At 38.8% G+C, this 19,654-nt stretch overlaps 1 protein-coding gene across 3 annotated transcripts in view; it reads right to left on the bottom strand.

Moving 5' to 3' along the window:
• PDE7A (phosphodiesterase 7A) overlaps positions 1 to 19,654 on the bottom strand; it is a 127,034-nt gene that overhangs the window by 6,247 nt on the left and 101,133 nt on the right. For all 3 annotated transcript variants that reach the window (XR_005794208.1, XM_040487700.1, XM_040487701.1), the window contains exons 6-12: positions 13,692 to 13,787; positions 11,526 to 11,626; positions 6,681 to 6,812; positions 6,402 to 6,493; positions 4,318 to 4,462; positions 2,514 to 2,610; positions 1,752 to 1,832 (exon numbers count right to left, since the gene is read on the bottom strand). Coding sequence is in view for 2 of the 3 variants with exons in the window: in XM_040487700.1 (XP_040343634.1) it covers positions 1,752 to 1,832; positions 2,514 to 2,610; positions 4,318 to 4,462; positions 6,402 to 6,493; positions 6,681 to 6,812; positions 11,526 to 11,626; positions 13,692 to 13,787 (744 nt within the window). In the remaining variant the exon portion in view is untranslated. The remainder of the gene's footprint in view (positions 1 to 1,751; positions 1,833 to 2,513; positions 2,611 to 4,317; positions 4,463 to 6,401; positions 6,494 to 6,680; positions 6,813 to 11,525; positions 11,627 to 13,691; positions 13,788 to 19,654) is intronic.

Here is a 19,654-nt window from a genome sequence, read left to right as displayed (position 1 = left end):
ACTGCGCCACCCAGGCGCAGTTGGTTAAGCGTCCGACTTCAGCCAGGTCACGATCTCGCGGTCCGTGAGTTCGAGCCCCGCGTAGGGCTCTGGGCTGATGGCTCAGAGCCTGGAGCCTGTTTCCGATTCTGTGTCTCCCTCTCTCTCTGCCCCTCCCCCGTTCATGCTCTGTCTCTCTCTGTCCCAAAAATAAATAAACGTTGAAAAAAAATTAAAAAAAAAAAAAAAAAGAAATTGTAGTTTTTAAAAACCTACTGTTAAATTAATCTAGAGAGTCACTGACTCCAGCAAAAGAACTTAAAAGTAGCTACAATGACTTTGCTACTCATTCACCTATCTTCAATTTAATTCCCTTTGCCCATATTTCACCTGTTCTTTTGCATTTGAAGGTTTTTCTACTTGAGACTCAGGGTACCCCAGATCTGCTTCTTAAGTGTCTTCTTATCCCCCCCAAAGAAAGCTCTCCCCTCTGCAAAATTCCCCAGGCTTCTGGCTGGTTGAGCCCCAGCACCACCCTTCCCTGCCCCCGCCATTCCCGCAGGTCTGTGCCACACTCTTCTTGGCCTGGCTCTTCATCTTCCCTACCTGTTCCTCTGCCATCAAGTCAGTTACTACCCACTGCCTTCCACATGACGATGCCTTGCAATTACTATGTAAGTATCAGATTTCTGAATTTCTGACCCCTACAAGCCTCTTTTCAAAGCACTATGCCACAGACGTGTGCTGTCTTCTGGATTTCTAGAAACTTTATCTTTCTGAAGTTTGTGCACCCATTTCTTTATGTTCAACCTAATCCTCAAAGGCCCTACTCAACACCAGCTACCAAAATCACATTCATCCCGCAATACCTTGCTGACTTACCCATCCCCATGCTGGCCTCCTACTTTACGTTCAAAACCCCAACACCCACTCCTGTGCTCTTTTACAATAAGCTGCCCCTATTTTAATCAGCACATTTCCCTGTGCTTTCTGTTACAATTATGTCTCACTTAATTAATAGTTCTCTAGTGCCTCCTGCTTCTAGGTGCAGTGCAAAGCCTCAGGAATACATCGCTGCAGGAAGGACCTGGGAGCTAGGGGAGACGTATATCTAGTGCTTTGGAGGCCTGGAAAAGGAGCGACCGACTCTGCCTGGAGAGAGTAGAAGGTGGCATCCGGAGGAGGTGGATCTTCAGGAAAAATGAGTCCATCAGGCAGATGGGAAGGAGTGGCGAGGGGGAAAGAGTAAAGGGGTGCCATGGATTTGGGGAACACTGCAGAGTCCCAGGTTGCTGCGGGTATGTGAGGGGAAGTTGCCGGGGAAAGAACTGAAGAGACTATTCAAGAGAAGCTTACAAGAGGCCTGTACAGGATGTTGAAGAATTAATCTACAGGCGGTGACAGAGAAAAGTAAGCCACAGCAGAAAATGGACTTCACATTATAATTGTGCTCAGTGGTCACTTTTTTCATTTTAGAATGCAATCCCAGAATTATGCAAAAGAAGCTTCCACATGGGCAAATCATGTATTCTGTCAGTTTTAAAACAAAGTTACTGCTACCTGCTTTGCAAATATTATGGTTTTTCTGACCTAAGATTAAATGAGAGTAAATTATAAATAGAGCCCCAAAAAGGAAAAATGGGTAAAATTTCTTAAATTAAAAAATAGAAATGAGCACAATTTTAATAATTTATATTTCAGATGTAGATCTCTTCTTGGCAAACTTAAAATCAGCGGCATTTTTCTAACCAGCTAGAAGTATGTATAGTTACCAATCTGGATGTTGGCAATAGATTCAGTCTGACGATCACAAAGTGGACTCACACCCAAATGATACTTCTTTTCTATGTCTCCTAAAATTATAAAAACAAGATAGAATGATTTATGTGGAACATAACTATTGCTTAAGTATACAGTTAAAGTCTTCATCTTACCTGTAAATTCCTTAGAAAATGCATGACATACTTAATCCTCAAGAGAGGATGGCTTCTAAATTAGTTCTTTTTAAAATTTTTAAGTTATTCACACAGAGAAAAGGTTGCCAAGCTGATATCCTATTTTAAATGGAGGAGATGAAAAATTTTACTAGGTGTTACCCCAAGACTATAATTCTGTCAGCATTTTAATTTAAAACTTAGATTTCTAAAAGGAAGGCACATGAAATGAAGATCCTTGGTTCCTGTTTTTAAATTACTAAAAATAACTTGCATGTTCACAGGGCCATGGGACCCTCCAAAAGGGATGATGAGATACAAGGTCAGGGAAATCTTTCTGGACAGCAAAATTTCTAACCTGACTTATGTCTATTTATAAATGCAAATATTCACATTTCATCATTTCAAAAGAGAACTGGTAATTTCCAAAATATGCTCAATTTGTACATTATTGCCTGTATGTACATCTACACTGAGTTGTCACTAAAAATACCAACAAGCATCTATTGCTTGACTCCTGTAAATGTCTGGGTTTTTTTATTCAAATGATGCTAAAACATGAATTGAACAGACTACTTATCACTCAAAACTGTAACTTGCCTTGATGGAAGAATTCCTCTGTTACTTTTTCACTCCACTGCTTGCTTAATTCCCAGGTCCGACATGGGTTACAAATATCAGCACATTTCAAAGCCATCTAGCAAGCAAAATATTAAAAGTCTTTAAAGAAAAAAGTAAAATTTCAATTGTACTAAGCTTAAGTATACTCCAATAGTGGGAAAAAAGGACACTTTAATGAAGAAAAATGCTGCAACAGAAAATTCATTGTCTTTTATATTAATTTTACGATGCTATTATGTCTATCAATCATGTCTTCAGGAATGCTAAACGACCCTTTATACCCAAGAGCCAAGCCTAAGGACTGGACTAAACATAAAGCTACAAATAAATCATTGTATTCTCGCTCATTTTTAGATCCAAGAACTAATTTGTGAAAATAAAACACTTGGCTAAAAGATGCTCAACATCACTCATCTCAGGGAAATACAAATCAAAACCATGATGAGATACCACCTCACAACCGTCAGAATGGCTAAAATTAACAACACAACAAAACAACAGATGTTGGCGACAACGTAGAGAAAAGGAACCCTCTTGTACTGCTGGTGGGAATGCAAACTGGTGCAGCCACTCAGGATAATAGGATGGAGGTTCCCCAAAAAGTTAAAAACAGACTACCCTACAATCCAGCAATTATACTACTAGGTATTTACCCAAAGGATACAAAAATACAGATTTGAAGGGGTACATGGTACCCTGATGTTTATAGCAGCATTAGCAATAACAGCCAAAGTATGGAGAAAGCACCAGTGTCCATTGACTGATAATGGATAAAGAAGATATGGCATATATATATTTTATATATATATAAAATATGCCTACACACACACACACACACACACACACACACACACACACAGGAATATTACTCAGCCATCAAAAGGAACGAAACCTTGCGATTTGCAATGACATGGATGGAGCTAGAGTGTATTATGCTAAGCAAAATAAGTCAATCAGAAAAAAGACAAATACCATATGATTTCTCTCATATGTGGGATTTAAGAAATGGAAGAGATGAACATATTGGATGGGGGTGAAGAAGAGAGTGAAACAAACCATAAGAGACTCTTAAAATTTTGTTTTTAATGTTTATTCATTTTTTGAGAGAGAAAGAGCAAGTGTGAGCATGCATGAGTAGGGGAGGGGCAGAGAGAGAGGGAGACACAGAATCTAAAGCAGGCTCTAGGCTCTGGGCTGTCAGCACAGAGGCCAATGTGGGGCTCGAACCCACAAACTAACTGCAAGGTCATGACCTGAGCTAAAGTCAGAAGTTTAACCGACTGAGCCACCCAGGTGCCCCACCATAAGAGACTCTTAACAAAGGAGAAGTGAGGGTTGATGGAGGGAGGTGGGTGGGGGATGGGCTAGAAGGGTGATGGGTACTAAGGTGGGCACTTGTGATGAACACTGGGTGTTGTATGTAGGTCACTGAATTCTGCTCCTGAAACCAATACTGCACTGTATGTTAAGTAGAATTTGAGTAAAAATTTGAAAAAAAATTCATAAAAAAATAATAAAATAAAATAAATTACTGTTTGTTGGTCAGTACCCTAATCTCACAAAAATGGTTTTTGTTAGAAATCACGAGTATGAAAACTACAAAAACAATGGTGCTTTCCTAAGGAGAAGATTCACCTTCTGTAAGATATTTTACTAATGGAAGGAAATCCCACAGCTTTCCCTCAAAATTTAACCACTCTGAAAGCTACACTAGACTACTTCATTTTTATTCTAACAGTCATGTGATTTACCCTAGAAAGAATCTTTCCCAACCCCACTTTACCTGTAAAACCAAATGCCTATGCCTGGCATCTTCAAGGTGTAAATCACCTCTGTCCAAATGGGACCGAAACAATGACAGATACTCATTTTGGCGACTGATGTCTGTAGCTAGTATCAAAGCACCTATCTGAGTCTCCATTTGTTGCCTGGAATTAGAGAAATATAAAAAGAAAATACAAGACTTTCAATTAAATAGTTACTTCTTGATTTTTTTTTCTTAAACTTAATATTCTGCCATTCAACTTTTAACCTATCACAACAAATGAATTTTAAAGAATGCATTTAAAAAAACCTACCAAAATCATCAAAACTAAAACCAAAGGAGTTTGTAGGAAAGTACAAATATGTGTACATTCCCAAAAGAATGCCTTTATTTTGCCAGCCAAGGAGGAATTAGTTGTCTAAAAACAAATCCATATGAGCCTGATACGTTATTTTATAAAATTTTTGGCTGGGATGTGCTGAGGGTACACAGCTTTGGTTTCTTTCTTGGGTGTCTGATACCTGGAAGTCAGGAGGTTGGCTCAAACGGAGAAAGAACAACCCATTCAACAACTAAGTCTGGTAGATATTTTGACTAAGATGCATGATTATATGCTGACGAAACCCCACCAAACAATTTGATAAAGTTTAGATATAACTGTATTTTCAAGGTCAAATTCTAGAATCAATTATCTACATGAATATCCAACTTTTCTGGAAAGGAAAAGGTAACATGTTAATGCAAATACATCATATATCATTTTTAAAACTGTCTCAAGTAAAAAAATAATTAAGACTGTCTCAAGTCAAATAATAAGAGAAATAAACTTAAAAAAAACCCCAAAAAACCCTTCCTTTTTTCCCCTCAATGGGCTGTAGCAAACATTATCTTTGTATAAATATCAGTAAAGAGCTGTCAACAGATTAAAAGGCTCACAATATTGGATATTAAATGAAATAAATCCTAAATAAAGGAAACATAAAAGAATGCTATTAGGTAGTGTTCCTTATTGTCAGTTTTTATCGATAGGGTTAATCATCAAATGTAAAACATGACAAAAAGAAGAAAGCAAACATTTTAATCTGCTTTAATCAAGAAAAAGATAACTTATGTATACAAAAACTATGGTTTAAGCAATTTTTCTATTTGTACTACAGCAAGAAACAATTTTACTTACCAGAAGTATTGTCATAACTCCAAATGGTATCCATGAATAAAGATTTAAAAAATAAAAAATAAAGTCCAGCTTTTTTCTTATGGTCATTACACAAAATACTTAAGTTTTTAAAATAAAGTTGTTTTAAGTTATGAAATGGAAAAAGGAAAGAACAATAATAGTAACTTAAATTTCAGTACCCAAACTTATTTTTATGCCTCACCTTGTTTCTAGAATTAGATGGTTTATATCCACTTACATGGTTTTCGTAAGAGCATCTTCTCTCAGTGAGGCATTATTAAAAGCTTTTGTTTGTGGATCAGTGAGAAGAGATTTTGTTAATCACCATCATATCGGGCTTATTTGCACTGATGCTTATTAGGCTTTCAAATGGCCTGCTTAACATTAAATGGTCTTTTCTTAAAAAATTGGTATTTCCTGTTCTTTCCATCATTATTTTATCCTATGCTCCCGAAGTGACTCCAGGGCTATGCTATTGAGGTATAAAGCATTTTTTTTTACTTATAGATTTTGAAAACTTCCTGAAACTTTTAATGAGGGTATTTATGATACAGAATAATTAATTTCTTTATACCTAGAACATAAGGTTTTATTCAAATGAGCATAAAATGGAAACATGTAACACTATTTACATAAATAGTAAACTATGAGGCACTGTGTATTTGGAGTGAATTTTATAATACTCAAATCTATGGAATGATCCATAAAAAAAAAAATCACTAAAAAAATACTACTGTCTTCACTGCAGAACAGGTTTAAATTACTAGAATTTTGATATAAACTTTTAAGATAAAATAATTCAGCCATTAAACAAAAACTGAAAACTGTGGTAACACCTGAATAATTTTGAAACCTTTATAAAATTGTTTTGCCAACTTAATTTCCATAGTTCATAACAAATTAAATGTGTCTTAATCCAACCTACCTGCTTTCTGATGGCATATGTGAGAATAAGCCAGATTCTCTCAATAATCCCACTGCAGATCTCCAGTGGTGATTTTCCAGTACTGAGGTATTCTACAAAAAGGGGCATATCTGAGTTATTTAATAGCGAGTCTCTTTCTGAACATAAAGAATTATCTGTAGGTAATATTAATCTGGTTAAAATTCTAATGTTCATGGACAATCTGTTTACTACTTTGACTCCATTAAAACATTTTCCAGAATGCAAGAATATTAAATCTCATGATAAAATTGCACTGACCTTGTATAAAGTTGCCAAGTAATGGTTAGTTTTAATAAGGAAAGGTTGGTTAACACCTGGATGATCCAGATCATGAGTGGCAGCTGCAATTAAGCTCAGCAAGACATCCCAAGGGGTTACAGAACTGGCAAGCTGAAGTGGGACAAAAGAATTAATTACAGACATATCTGAAATAAACTCTGTACCATTACAGTAGTTTTGAAGTTGCCTCAAATGGCAGTGTCGAGTCTCCTCCCCCTTAATGTTTTTCAGACTGTTCATTAAGGGCACCAAGCACCTGCCAGGTGCTGTCCTCATCACGACACGAGGGAGAGGTAGAATATGATGTGTGTTCCCATCCACACAGAGTTTACAGACCTTGTTCTTACACTGTGTTCATTTGAGACAGACTTACTCAAAATGACAGCCAAAGTATAAATGATCTTTTTTGAGAAATGGGTTTAAAACAAACACAGGTTTCTGTATGTTTATTACCGTAGTTGCTACCAACAGAAGACCTATGAGGTCTTTCAACTTTTTTTTATTGCAGTAAGAACACTTAATGTGAGATCTACACTCACATTATCAGAGTTTTAAGTGTACAATTACATAAGACCTATGACTGAAGGCGCTTATTCATCAACAAATTGGTTACTAGACTTCAATTAAGAATCCAAACTGTAGGGGCGCCTGGGTGGCTTAGTCGGTTAAGCGGCCGACTTTGGCTCAGGTCATGATCTCGCGGTCCGTGAGTTCGAGCCCCGCGTCGGGCTCTGGGCTGATGGCTCAGAGCCTGGAGCCTGTTTCAGATTCTGTGTCTCCCTCTCTCTGACCCTCCCCCATTCATGCTCTGTCTCTGTCTCAAAAATAAATAAACGTTAAAAAAAAAAATTAGAATCCAAACTGTAACATTATTTCTGAGGTCTTTAATGTTTAAGGAAGCTGAGTAATCCTGGGGCAGTCTATATCCACTCTATTAAGAAAATCCTCTCCCAACAGATGGATATAGTCAGAACAGCGTTCACAATATAGTCACCTCAGAAAAAGTGATCGTGTAAGCGAGCAATTATAATGTTACTCTCAATAATCATTGCAGATCTTAGCTGATACAATAAAATAATCACAAGGGGTAAGTTAATTACCTGACTGAAACGGTCAATGATAAATAACAAACTGTCAGTAGTAAAAAAAAAATAATGATTACCTTTATAATAAAGACAAAGAAGCCAACGATATTAAGACAATTTTTAAAGTGGGTTAAAAACAAGGCAACTGTTGCTTCGGATTCTGTGTCTCCCTCTCTCTGCTTCTCCCCACTCGTGCTCTCTCTTTCTCTCAAAAATAAATAAATGTAAAAAAAAAAATTAAAAAAACAAAACAAAACAAAACAAGGCTACTGTTATTTCCATTCCTTTAACTGTATCTGGTAATGCCGGACAGTAACAACAAGCTGTGTGAAGAAGAAACTGCAAACCATTTGATGGAGACGTCTGCAAAGCTATCATCAGGGCCCTTTTCCAAATAAAAAACTAGTAATGCTGAGTTTTCCTGTGTTCAACAAAAAAGTCACTGTTTTTATTGTTGCTATTAGGTGCTAATAGGCTCAACTGGAACAAAATTATAATCTAAGCTCAGCTATGAAAACACAGAAAGTAAACACTCAAGTTAAGGCTGATGTCAAGTACAGAAAGAAGGAACTTTGCCCTAACTTTCTAGCAATTTGGGGGGGCTTTGAGTATTTCTTTTTGCACTTAAGAGTCCAGGAATTAGCTCTTACACAGAAATCATATATAAAAACTGAAAGCAGATTTTTTTTTTAATTTTTTTTTTTTAACGTTTATTTATTTTTGAGACAGAGAGAGACAGAGCATGAACAGGGGAGGGGCAGAGAGAGAGGGAGACACAGAATCGGAAACAGGCTCCAGGCTCTGAGCTGTCAGCCCAGGGCCCGACGTGGGGCTCGAACTCATGGACTGTGAGATCATGACCTGAGCCGAAGTCGGACGCTCAACCGACTGAGCCACCCAGGCGCCCCTCTTTTGTGTTTTTAAAATGTTTATTCATTCTTTGAGGGACAGAGAGAGACAGAGCGTGAGTAGGGGTGGGTGGGCCGAGAGAGAAGGAGACACAGAATCCGAAGCAGGTTTCAGGCTCCAAGCTGTCAGCACAGAGCCAGACGCAGGGCTGGAACTCACAAACTATGAGATCTTGACCTGAGCTAAAGTCGGACGCCTAACTGACTGAGCCACCCAGGTGCCCGGAAAGCAGGTTTCTCACTAAATACTATATTTAAGCCTTTCTATTTGATTCCCTCTGCACCTGCATTTTTCTATAGGTGACTCCTTCTCAAATTTTTCCTTTCAGTTTACGTGGTTTCTGACCACCTTATCTACAGCTCTAAATGCTTGCCATCCTCTGGTCACTCTCCAGCACATTCCTCGATTTAGATTCCTTCACAGCAGTAATTACTACAATATATGTCAACATTCTATTTATTTGTCTAGTGACTGCATCCCTCACTGGGACCTTTCCTGTCCTGTTTACCACTGGATTCCTAGCACCAGGAAAATGTACTGAATGAAAGCACTTGAAAGTGTGAAGCCTTGTGAAAGCCCAGGCACTAAGAGATACAATCTTAAGCCTTTTTTTAGAACGTACTTTTAAATTTTTTTTTTTTCAACGTTTATTTATTTTTGGGACAGAGAGAGACAGAGCATGAACGGGGGAGGGGCAGAGAGAGAGGGAGGCACAGAATCGGAAACAGGCTCCAGGCTCTGAGCCATCAGCCCAGAGCCTGACGCGGGGCTCGAACTCACGGACCGTGAGATCGTGACCTGGCTGAAGTCGGACGCTTAACCGACTGCGCCACCCAGGCGCCCCTAGAACGTACTTTTAAAACTGAATGAGTCTATTTTAAAATGTAAACTACAATAAAGGAGAAAGGAATTTTTGCATTTTAGGGCTTAGTGATTTTATCTCCTTCACTGAAGCTTTGACTAAGTTCACTAAGTATGTTAACCATGAAAAGTATTTTTTAAAAAAATACTTGAGAGAGAAAGAGGGAGGGAGAGGGAGAGAGGGAGGGAAGGAGGGAGAGAGAGAGTGTGAGCGAGCGCATGTGAACGCACTCACAAGCGGGGAAGAGGCAGAGAGAGAGGAAGAGAGAGCATCCCAAGCAGGCTCTGTGACAGCACAGAACCAAACCATAAGTTCGTGACCTTGAGCCAAAATCAAGAGTCAGATGCTTAACTGACTGAGCCACCTAGGAGCCAAGTATTTCAAATAAGTGTAATCAAAGTTGCATAAGGCAAAAAGTATTTAAAATAAGAAATATCAGATACATAGGCAAAAAAAAAAAAAAAAAAAAAAGCTTAAAATCAGTGCTGCCAGAGCTGCACAGGTCGGGCAGCATTTTTATTCATTTTTACCACACCCTTCGCACTCTCGCCTTGCCCAGTGCCTGGCATCAGCCCTTACCTTCCACGCCCCTGGCTTCTGTTTGGGTGTGGCCAGTGGAAGATGGGAGGGGAGCCACCTTCACAGACCTGTGCACCAGCTTAATTAACCTCCTCTGTGTCTCACAGAACATGACACTTACCTTCATCATTCCATTTACCTGGCTGTATGGTGATTATCAGTTTCTCCCAAAAACTCTCAACAGAGGCTTCAGCCTTGGCCCAGAGTTTTTTCTAAAAGCTCAATTAGAAAATTCGGGCACTCAGGAGTATACATTTGTCAAAAATGTACCCATAAAATGTATATATTTTATTGTGGCATACAAGTGATACCACAATGAAGTTGCTTTTTAAAAAAAGCCATGATGTATATACTTTAAAAACTGGGGTATTTTCACATATTCCACAATCTCTTGAAAAATGACAAGACTGGTGACCACATGGCTATATTCTCAGAACTGGCATCAATTAGCACAATCTGATTTAGTCAGCTTGCTTTCCCTTCTAACATCTAGTGGGAACTCAGATCCCAGGGGGAGAAGAGTTTAGAAACAGGGCTGAGGGTAAGCAAATGTGATTTCAGGACCATCAGGGGTAGGAAACATCCAAAGACAAACACGGCTTTCCGTTATCATCTACAGTTGATCCCTACATCTGTATCTCCAACAGATTCTCTTCTCTGCTCCAGACTCTCTTATCCAACTCTCTATTCAACATCTCCATTTGGATACCACACAAACACATTTAACTCTACATATCCAAAGTGGAGGTCATCATCTCTACCAGCCTTACCCCCAAAACTCGCTCCCTTTTCTACGTACTTTCTCTCACAGAATTCCACACTCTACTCAGCTGCCCCACGCAGTCTTCATTGACTCTTCTCTCTGCTTCATTCCTCCAAAGGCATGCAGACACCATAGGCTAGGCACTCTAACTCCCAAGAGATCTTACACACCGTCTACCTCTCTCCTTCCCCAAAGCCCCTTGCCTAGCTTGGGCCACCAGGCTCTTTCATGGTGCACCAAAACAAAACAGCTTCTGACAGGTGTGGGAAAGTCTCCTGCTTCCCTTCTGTAGCTCCCCATTCATTCTCTGAATTGGACTAATGCTGTGCGGCCCTCATGGAGGTTACAAGGAGCTTGGTGTAAATGCCAGTGTCTTCACACAGAGTTGGGGGTTTCGTCAGATCCAGACCTCACCTGGACTTCTCCAGCTTCTCTCTCAACAATCACTCAGTTGTCCAGCTGCTGTACAAATATAACCAGGATGGGAAACTTGATCCAGCCAGATCTCAGTTTAGTGAAGGAAGCCTCTGATTTTGAGTCAAATCACTCATTTAAGGAAAAGTATTTGAAAGTAAGTCAAGGAATTTTCTTAGGATTCGCACCCCCTGTAAATGTCAGCATCTTACCTTAGGTTCTTTTAAGTAACAGTGCATGGCCTGAGTAACATCTGCAGCATGGACCGCATTGTGGTAAGGGTTCTGACTGTGGTAATCTTCTTGAATCATAACTGCATCAAAGAAAAAAGATCTCAAATTTAATTGTACGTGGGAGGCCTGTGCAAAGTACAAGAATTGTGATAATTATGAGTTTTCCACTTACAATCTTCATGTGGCTACCAGCTAGTTGTTCAGATTCAGATGGATGACAATCACTCAGAACTCACATGTATGTCCAAAGAATCAATACCACTGTGGCTGCTAACTTGTTTGAAATTATCAGAAGGTATTCATGTCAAAACAATAAATATTTTGTTTATTTTTCATTTGTTTAAGTGTTACTTATTTTTGAGAGAGGGAGAGACAGAGTGCTAGCGGGGGAGGGGCAGAGAGAGAGAGAGGGAGACACACAGAATCTGAAACAGGCTCCAGGCTCTGAGCTGTGAGCACAGAGCCTGATATGGCGCTTGAACTCACGAGCCATCAGATCATGACCTGAGCCGGCAGTCGGATGCTTGACTGACTGAGCCACCCAGGTGCCTCTCTTTTTCTCTTTTAAAATGTGAACCTATCATTGTACCAAACTCCTCTCTTTCAAATGTAATTTAAGAAGAGTTTCTCGGTTTCATTAAAAGCATTGCAATTCATTCAACAAACACTTGTCCCAAGTACTGTTTTAGACTCTAGAAATTTATCAGTAAACAAAAAACTTTATGAAGCTAAAATATTATAGTTATTAGGGCATATGAAGATGATCCCATGGGCACATCATCAGTGAGGTATTCGTTTCAGAACTGGAATTAGTTTTTCAGTGGTAGGGATGGACCTTCTCTTAATCCTACTGTCTCTACTCCATGTCTGTTAGGCTTTCATGAAAAAGGAGACTAGGATTAGGGGCAGAGTTATCCCTGTTGCCATCAAGCCTGCAGGATGGCCCCAAGGGCATAACACTGTAATCTACTGGTCACTAGTAAAGTGAGCCAATTCCACAGTGGTGAACCATGACTCACTGGTGAGAAGGAAAGAGCATTAGAATTATGTATTTACTTTAACCCATCCTTTCAAATAGCCTTTTAATTACTCTTGTTAATATCTATTTTTATATATGTTTTATAATTTACACAATTTGTTAGTGGAGTATTGCAGGTATACAAATTAGAAATAAATATGCAGGAAAAGTCTCTCAAAAGTCCTAGGTAATAAATTTATCTTAGTTCAGTATTTAAGAGGAAAGAAAATATTACCTTCTTTTTTTAAAAAAGTAAATAATCCTCATGCTAATTTTCTTCTAACATATTTATTTGGCAAAAAAGGTCAGCTTTTTCCCTAGCAAAACAGTCTTACACAAATATCACCGTGCACATTTAAACATATTAAAAATAATCTTTAAGTTTAACGTAAAGAGATTTCTGGGATCAGAAAAAGAGAACACCTAAGTGCAATGCACCTAATCTTTTCAAGTTTGAGCTTTCATAGTTTGGAAAAAGGACAGAAATTGTGTCATCTTTGTGACAAAGCTGTGGTCAACCTAAGAGATTGACTGCAAAAGTGTCCCACTTCTTCACCATGCCCTCCATTCATGGCTTTGAACCTTCAAAGCTTCCTGGACGAGAGGTGTCATCCACCCCCTATCAGACTTGCTTTGGCCAACAGCATGGGGTGGAAGTGATGGAGAGCCAGACCTGGAGAGCCAGTTTCAGGGGCCCGGGTATGCCAGCTCCCTTGGAGACTGCCCATCACTCTTTGAAGAAGCTTGTCATAAAATATATTTCCTTCTTTTTTTGTTTTTAATATGAATTTATTAAGGGGCCAAACTCCTCTGACTCCTTTGAATTTAATGGGGGACCATGTAGAGCTGAGCCACATGAAGCCCAGTGTCCCAGCTGAGGCCCCAGTCCAGGCCCACAGAGTAGCTTGCCTGTTGTCAACTGCAGGTACATAAATGAACTCAGCTAGACTACAAGCAGCATTCAACAGCCCCACAGACTCAGGAGCTGAGTAAGTGTGTGTCATTCCAAGCCACAAAAATTTAGGGTAGTCTGTTTTAGAGCAATAGCTAACTGAAAAAACTGATGAAAACTTAAAACAGATTCTTGTTCAAATGTTATTTCTGTTAAACGGGTTAGAATCACTTACCTAAAAATCTACGAAGTTTCATCATATCTAAATGGAAGTACTCAATTAATCCATGAAGACTAAATAAATGAAAGGTTAAACTTACTAGACTATTTCCTAAAATGAAAAAAGAAGAGATATTAGTAGGAAATATAGACTAGCATAATTGCATTGTGCTTCCAAATATGGGTTTTGAATATAAAACACAGAGAGTACAAATTCCTACATTTTGTCTATCTAAAACGTACATCCTTAATTTTACCAGCTGTGAACTTTAATTCTTATATCTTTTTTCCATTCTAAGGAAAAAAATGGGCTTTGTTTCATTTTTCTACAACCAAATAACTGGAAGATAAGCATTTTCAAATCAATTTTTTGAAAGACACCAAAGTAATTAGAATCAGTAGAAAACCTTGCACCAACTCCACCTAGACATCCCTCTACCACATCACTAACTGTATGAGGATGCCCAATCAAAGTCAACTGTGGTAGCTGCACCTTGTTCACTAGAGGTTGTGTTTGTTCTTCAAGGTACAGAGCTAGGAGGAAGGATCGATGACCTCAAGATCAAAACTTTGAACTCAACCACTTGTCTACCCCACACTTGTAGCAAGAAATCTGAGTAGCTGGAAGGGGCGGGTGGTCACAAAACTAAATAGAATTCTATTCTAACACTAAGTTCACAGTCAACAATTATACAGCAATCTTACTATGTTTTTCTAGTGAAACAGTTCTTTATCTGTTTTTAATACTTATTTATTTTTGAGAGAGAGAGCGAGAGCGAGAGAGAGAGAGAGCGAGAGAGCATGCACGCAAGTGGGGGAAGGGGAAATTGAGGTGGGTAGAGGACCCGAAGCTGGCTCTGCAATGACAGCAGCAAGCCCGATGTGGGGATGGTGACCTGACCCAAAGTCGGACGCCCAACCGAGACAGCCAGGTGCCACTCTTTATCTCTTCAAATGCCTATTTTCAAGCTTTCTCTATTCTTCTCAAATTCCCCCCCCCCCTTATTCTCAACAGCCTCATACTTCACAGAAAAAATACAAGCCCTCATTTCCTTTTCTTTCCAAAGCCAATCCCTCCACCCCTCCAGAGTGTCTCAGAAACTGTGCCACCTACCAACACCACCCCCCATGCCTCCTCCTTCCCCCTGAATCAAAATATCCCTCCTCAGTCCCTCCTTCTAGTGCTCCAACAAGCATCAGCACTCAGGACATGCTCTAGATTTTATCTTTCAAACAACAAAGAATACTTGACTCTCTTGGCTCCCTCCAGCTGCCACCCTGTCTCTTCCCCTAAGCTAAGTTTTCTGAAAGAGCTGCTACCTGCTGTGAGGACTATCTCACCCTCAACTTCCACCCTTTTGACAACTGGAGTCACTTGAGTATAGACATGGAATCTGGAAATACTAGCATTGTTATAATGGTTAGTCTGTCTTCCAAGATGTAACTCTCCATTTTTTATACCTTCTATTATATTTCTCAATGTTTTGTGCATTTCCTCTATTAGGACACATGATATAAAACTGTACGTTTTAAAGAGTTAGGAGCTCAAAAATTGCTGCCAGAATTTAGACAATAACATAAAGATGATTCGAAGAAACCATCTCTCTAAAGAAACTATCATTCTTAAAAAAATCTACAAAAGACTTAACTATTCTCACTTGCATATTTATAGTAATAACATTTATGGAGAATTTTAAAGGACCACTGGGCTAACTTCATTACCCAAAACTGCCTACACAATTGTCAACAGAAGCCCATAGCTAAGGAAAAATATAAATTAATGGAACAATATTTGCATGAGAAACACTGGAAAAGATGCAGGAGACCAAAAGAGATTCTTTTTAAAAAACCTGACATAGCACCTTAAACAAAAAAAACTTTTTCAAATCTTTTATTTTTTAAGAAATTAAATGTTAAAATGTATTTGAATCCTGATAACACTATACTGATACAAACAGGAGCCCATCTGGTTTAGAACCATTTGTGAAGAAGTGAGCTATATTCCTGTTATTATTGCTGTAACAACCCACTTTTCCTTGGATATATACATAGATATTTCACAATGTAAGTTCAAACAAACAACCCATTTTAAATATAGGCAGAGGATACGAGTAGACATTTTTCCAAAGAAGATATACAGATGGCCAAGAGCCGGATGAAAAGATGCTCAACATCACTAGCCATCAGGGAAATACAAATCAAAACCATAAATGAGATACCACTCTACACCTGTCAGAATGGTTATTATCAAGAAGACAAAAAATAGCAAGTGTTGGTGAGGATGTGGAGAAAAATGCACTATTGGTAGGAATGTAAATTGGTACAGCCACTATGGAAAACAGAATGGAGGCTCCTCGAAAATTTAAAAAGAGAACTAACATATTATCCAGCAATTCGACCTCTATTTACCCAAAGAAAAGAAAACACTAAGTCGAAAAGATATACGCACTCCTCTGCTCAGCGCAGCATTATTTCCAATGGAAGCAACCTAAGGGTCCACAGACAGATGAATGGACAAAGAGGATATGGTATACATATACGATGGAATATTATTCAGCCATAAAAATGAAAGAAATCTTGCCACTTACAACTACATGGATGAGTTTTGAGGTAATTATGCTAAGTGAAATAAGTCAGACAGAGAAAGACAAATGCCATGATCTAACTATTATGTGGAATCTTTAACAAACAAAAAAACCAAGCTCATAGATACAGAGAACAAATTGGTGGTTGTCAGAGGCAAGAGTTGGGGGTGTTGACAGAATGAGTGAAAAGGGTCAAAAGGTACAAATTTCTAGTTATAAAATAAGTCTGGGGAATGTAACGTACAGCATGGTGACTATTATTAATACTGTATTACATATTTGAAAGTTGTTGAGAGAATAGATCTTAAAGAGTTCTCACAAAAAAAATGTAACCATGTATAGTGATGGATGTTAGATTTTTTTGTGATTGTTTTAAATATATACATATATTAAATCCTCACATTGTACACCTAAAGCTAATATAATGTTATATGTCAATTATACCTCAATTTAAAAAAGTGGGTGGGAATTGCTGAAAATGGCAGAGTAGGAGGATTCTGAGCTCAGGTCAAACAATGGCCACACACCAAAACTGCAAGTACATATAGAGTAACTCTTACTGAGAACAATCTGGGGACTAGCAGAACAGCTCTTCCACAGCTAAAGATGTAAAGAAAAAGTCACATCAAGAAAGCAGAGATGTGATTTGGTCAGGGTCCACACGCCCAGCTTGATAACCCACAAGCAGGAGGGATATCACAGGTATAGAGATCCTCCCTGAGAAGTGAAGGGTTTGAGCCCCACATCAGGTACCCACTGCCCTTGGGATCTGTACCAGGAAGAAAAGCCTCTATAACATCTGGCTTTGGAAATCAGCATGCCTTATGTCCAGAAGCCTTGAAAACCAGTGAAGCTTAACTCCAGGAGAGCTGGCCGGCTGTGGGATGCCAAGATTCCACTCTTAAAAGGCCTGCATATAAACACTTGGCTGAGACCAGAACAGAAGCAATAGTCTAAACAGCACCTAAGCCATAACTGAAGGAGATTCACTGACTAATTTTAGGGCTTGTGCAGTAGGGTCAGGGCTCTGTAGGAACTTTCTCCAGGAAGGAAGCACTGAATGGCACCATTTTTCTTGCCTTCCTTCTGCCTCGCTGGGCTGATGCTGGCGGGCACCAGTTCTGACACTATCCATTTACCTTTCTGGCACTGCTTACCCTGACCAGATGTCAACCTGTGGACCTGTCCAGCCCAACCTTCCCTTCCTGGGGGATACCCTTCCAAAGTGGTTCCCCTCCTGTTGCACTCAGCAGAGAGCCTCAACTGAGACTGGTGCCTGTCCCCCCAAAAGTGGCTACTGTCCCACCACACTGAGTCGCCTCAGCCGGGACTGGAACCCCACAAAAGTGGTACCAGTGTGCCCACATAATTTGTGATCCAGCCACAAAGGAGGGCACATGCAGCCCACACAGGGGAAATCCCTGGAGTGCCTGGGTATAGTTACCAGGGGGTGGGGTGGGGTTTACGCCTCACAGGATGCCTTCTATATAAGGTTACATGTTCAAGACCCAGAGACACAGCTGATCTACCTAATATATACAAACAAAAATAGACAGGGAAAGGAGGAGACAGAGGAACATGTTGCAAATGAAAGAACAAGACAAAACCTCAAAAAAAAAAAAAAACCTAAATGAAATGGAAATAAGCGATCTACCTTATGAAGAGTTCAAAGTAATTGTCATAAGGATGCTCTCCAGACTTGAGAAGAGTAGATAAACTCAGTGAGAACTTCAGCAGAGATAAGAAATATAAAAAAGAATGCATCAGAGCTGAAGAATACATTAACTAAAATGGAAAACACTGTAGAGGGAATCAACAGCAGATGAGATGATGCAGAAGCACAGATCAGTGATCTAGGATTTCAGGGTAGTGGAAATCATCCAAACTGAACAGCAAAAACAAAAAACAAAAAATTAAAAAAGAATACACATTCTTTGGAGATGCACATGAAACACTGTATTCTCCAGGAGAGATCACAAGTTAGGCCACAAAACAAGTCTCAATAAATTTAAAACTGAAATTACATCAAGCATCTTTTCCAACCACAACAGTATGAAACTAGATCAATTACAAGAAAAAAAATACTGGAAAAAACACAAACATGTGGATGCTAAACAACATGCCAATAAACAACCAAGACGTCAATGGAGAAATGAAAGAGGAATTCAAACAAAAGAATTGAGTCAAATGAAAATTAAAATATAATGTTCCAAAATAGAAGATGCACAGCAAAAATATTTTTTTTTAAGTTTATTTATTTATTGAGAGGGAGAGAGAGAGTGTGAGAGAGAGGGAGAGTGAGGGGGGAGAAGAGAGAGAGAGGCAGAGATAGAGAGAGACAGAAACAGAATCTCAAGAAGGCTCCACACTGTCAATGCAGAGCCCAATGCAGGGCTCAAAGTCACAAACTGAGAGATCATGACCTGAGCTGATATCAAGAGTTGGATGCTTAAGTGACTGAGCCACCCAGGTGCCCTGCAGAAGCAGTTTATAGCGATAAAGCCTACCAAACCATTAAGAAAAATGTGAAATAAACAATCTAAGCTTACACTTAAGGGAATGAGAAAAAAGAGGAACAAACAGTGCCCAAAGTTAGTAGAAGGAAGGAAATAATAAAGAGTAGAAATAAATGAAATAGGACTTAAAAAATAATAGAAAAGATTAATAAAATTAAGAGCTGATTCTTTGAAAAGATAAAGTTGATAAACCTTTAGACAGGCTCATCAAGAGAAAAAGAGGCAGGATTCAAGTAAGGAACATCAGAAATGAAAGAGGAGAAGATACAAAAGACACCATAAAAATACAGCTGGTAAGAGACTACTAAAACAAGTAGATGCCAACAGACTGGACAACCTAGAAGAAATGGATAAATTCCTACATACATAATCTTCTAAGATTGAATCACAAAGAAATAGGAAATTTGAACAGACCAATTACTAGCAATGAAATGAATCAGTAATCAAAAAACTCCCAACTAACAAAAGTCCAAGACCAAATGGCTTCTCACGGGTGGGTTCTACCAAACACTGAGAGAAGAGTAAGTACCTATCCTTCTCAAAGTATTTCAAAAAATTAAAGAGGAAGGATTGTTTCTGTATTCATTCTACAAGGCCAACATTACCCCGACACCAAAAGTAGACAAAGACACTTTGTATAAAAAAAAGAAATTACAGTCCAATATTCTTGGTGAACATATTTACAAAAATACTTAACCAAATATGACCAAACCAAATTCTACAATATAGTGAAAGGATCAAACACCATGTTCATGTGGGATTTATTCCAGGAATATAAGGATGGTTCCACATTTGCAAATGCATCAACAGGATATACTACCTTAACAAAATGAAGGATAAAAAGCATATGATCATCTCAATAGATGTAGGAAAACCAT

This window comes from Herpailurus yagouaroundi, unplaced genomic scaffold, assembly GCF_014898765.1.
Source record: "Herpailurus yagouaroundi ecotype Mexico unplaced genomic scaffold, PumYag 165, whole genome shotgun sequence".
Classification (NCBI taxonomy): Eukaryota; Metazoa; Chordata; class Mammalia; order Carnivora; family Felidae; genus Herpailurus; species Herpailurus yagouaroundi.
This window is presented reverse-complemented; position numbering and strand designations above follow the sequence as displayed.